Genomic DNA, 2,889 nt, shown 5'->3' with positions numbered 1-2,889 from the left:
CGCCCGACCATCATGAAGGTCAGGGGAATTATATCTATGCCTCACTTGTGCATGAAGTTTCCTACCCCGACTAGGGTTGGTGTTATGCGCGGTGACGTTCAGTTGGCCAGAAAGTGTTATACTCGAGCAGTTAATCGGTGTGATGCGGGTTCGTCCCGAGTAAACATAATCGCCCGGGAGGCTGTTAAAGAACGGAAAGAACAACCAGAGCCATCTGAAGAGATAGAGGAGGTTCCTTTGTCGGAAGATCGGCCGGAGAGAAAGGTAAAGATCGGTCGGGCCCTTACCCCTGAGTTGCGATTGGAAGTGTTAGCAATCCTTCGGGAATTTGTTGATATATTTGCATGGGGACCCGAAGATATGCCCGGGATTGATCAAACGGTTATCTGCCATCGGTTGGCTGTAGACCCTGCCGCCAAACCGATCGTTCAGAAGACTTGACATTTATCCTCCGATCGCCGATAGTTTGTTCGAGAAGAGGTGAAGAAGATGACCGCAATCGGGCACATTCGCCCGGTCACTTATCCTGAATGGGTGGCCAATATAGTGTTGGTCCCCAAACCTCCATCTTGGAGAATGTGCATCGACTTCACCAACCTAAATAAAGCATGCCCGTTTGATCCTTATCCCCTGCCGAGTATTCATCAGATGGTCGATGAAACGGCCGGGGCCGAGTTGATGAGTTTCATGGACGCTTTTAAGGGTTATCATCAGATCATGATGAGCCACGAAGACGAGAGCAAAATGGCGTTCGTCACGCCTAATGGTTTATATTGCTACCGGGTTATGCCGTTCGGTCTACGCAACGCAGGAGCAACGTATCAGCGCATGGTAAACATGCTCTTTGAGGACCTGCTGGGCCGGACGACGGAAGCTTATATCGATGATATGCTGGTAAAGAGTCGGGACCGAGCGGATCACACTCGGGATCTCCGACAGTGCTTCCAGATCATGCGAATGTACCAGCTACGTTTGAACCTGACCAAATGTACATTTGCCGTGCAGACCGAGAAGTTTCTCGGTTATATGATGACAAAGAGGGGGATTGAGCCAAATCCCGCCAAAGTTAAAGTAATCGTCGACATGCAACCACCCACAACCGTTAGGGAGGTCCAATAATTGACCGGGAGACTGGCAGCCTTGAGCAGATTCCTCTCAAAGTTAGCCGAGCGCGCCCTACCTTTCTTCAAGGTGCTCCGCAAGGTCAATGGGTTTGTGTGGGATGAGGAATGTCGAGCGACTTTTGATGAGCTAAAAGAGTACTTGATGTCTCCAATTGTGCTGTCTAAACCTGAGCCTGGAGAAGCACTTGATGTCTATTTACCCGTATCCGATCAAGCTGTCAGTGCAGTTCTATGCCGAACGGATCTGGTGGGAGTGCAGCGGCCGGTTTACTATGTGAGCCACGCGCTCCATGGTCCCGAGCTCCATTACTCCCGATTGGAAAAGATTGTCTATGCTACAGCGGCAAAGAAGCTGGCTCCCTATTTCCAAGGTCGAGCCATACATGTTTTGACAGACCAACCAATCGGCGCGGTCCTCCGCACCGCTTCATCATCCGGACGTTTAGTCAAATGGGCATTGATGTTGACACAGTACGCTATAGACTATCGATCACGGTTGGCGATTAAAGGCCAGGCCTTGGCCGATTTTTTAGTCGAGTGCACCACTCGGGAAATCCAACCTCCAGTCAAAGAAGATCCTGAGGCCGCTTGGTGGTCGTTGGCTACTGATGGTTCAAGTAGCAAGAAGGGAGTGGGCGGAGGGGTCGTGATCACGAGCCTGGAGGGATTTAAGGTGTATTATGCTTTAATTTATCAATTTTCCCCGACTAATAACGAGGCAGAGTACGAAGCGTTCGTCAACGGATTACAATGCGCTCGGGATCTGGGGGCTGAGTACATCCGGGCACAGACCGACTCAGCGTTGGTAGTCGGGCAGGTCCTCGGTGATTACGAGGTCAATGGAGAGCGGCTACAAGCTTATCGCGACTTAGCGATAGAGAAACTGAATTTCTTCCGCGCGTATACTGTCTGTCATGTTCCCCGACTAGATAGTGCTGACGCAGACATCCTGTCGAAGCTAGCACAAGACGCACTCGGGCATATGTCCAAAATTGCTCGGATTTTAGTGATTCCGAGGCACAGTATTCACCGCCTACCGGTCCCCCCTATTCAACCGGCTGAGGAAACATGGATTTCCGATTTTATGGAATACTTGCAACATGACCGGTTGCCGAATGATCCACAACGGGCGCGAAAGGTGAAACTGATGGCACCGAGATTTCAGGTGCAAGATGGACGATTATATCGGCGGTCGTATGGTGGTCCTCTGTTACGGTGTTTAAACTCCTTTGAAGCTGATTTAGTCATGAACGAGTTGCACTCAGAAATGAACAAGTTGCACTCGGACACATGCACTCGCTTGCCCGGTGTATCATGGTGATCGGGTACTACTGGCCGTCCATTCAGCTTGATTGTGAAAAGCTTGCTAAGAGTTGTGAAACATGCCAGTTGTACGCCCGGATGCCTGGTCGTCCGGCAACCTTTTATCAACCGGTTATGACCGCCATCCCGTTCGCTCGATGGGGGGTGGATATCTTGGGGCCTTTTCCGCAGTTATCCGGTCGGAGGCGCTTTGTTATAGTGGCAATCGATTACTTCTCGAAATCGATTGAGGCCGAGCCTCTAGCCACGATCACTTCTCAGCAATGCGCCAGGTTCTTATGGCGAAATGTAATCTCTCGATTTGGTGTTCCCGTTCACTTGATAAGTGATAACGGTCGACAGTTTGTGAGCCAGTATTTCCAAAATTTCTTGGCGACGATCGGGACGACTTCGATCCGATCATCGGTAGCTTACCCGCAGGGAAACGGCCAAGTGGAGAACG

General features: G+C 50.7%; 1 protein-coding gene across 1 annotated transcript; it reads left to right on the top strand.

Moving 5' to 3' along the window:
* The first annotated feature begins 1,266 nt into the window (after positions 1-1,266).
* Positions 1,267-2,445, top strand: LOC109183332. Its single transcript, XM_019333418.1, has one exon. The coding sequence runs from the start codon at positions 1,267-1,269 to the stop codon at positions 2,443-2,445; it is 1,179 nt and encodes a 392-aa protein (XP_019188963.1).
* Positions 2,446-2,889: the final 444 nt, after the last annotated feature.

This window comes from Ipomoea nil, unplaced genomic scaffold (genome assembly GCF_001879475.1).
Source record: "Ipomoea nil cultivar Tokyo-kokei standard unplaced genomic scaffold, Asagao_1.1 scaffold1110, whole genome shotgun sequence".
NCBI lineage: Eukaryota > Viridiplantae > Streptophyta > Magnoliopsida > Solanales > Convolvulaceae > Ipomoea > Ipomoea nil.
The sequence above is the reverse complement of the archived record's forward strand: the minus strand, read 5'-3'. Positions and strand labels throughout refer to the sequence as shown.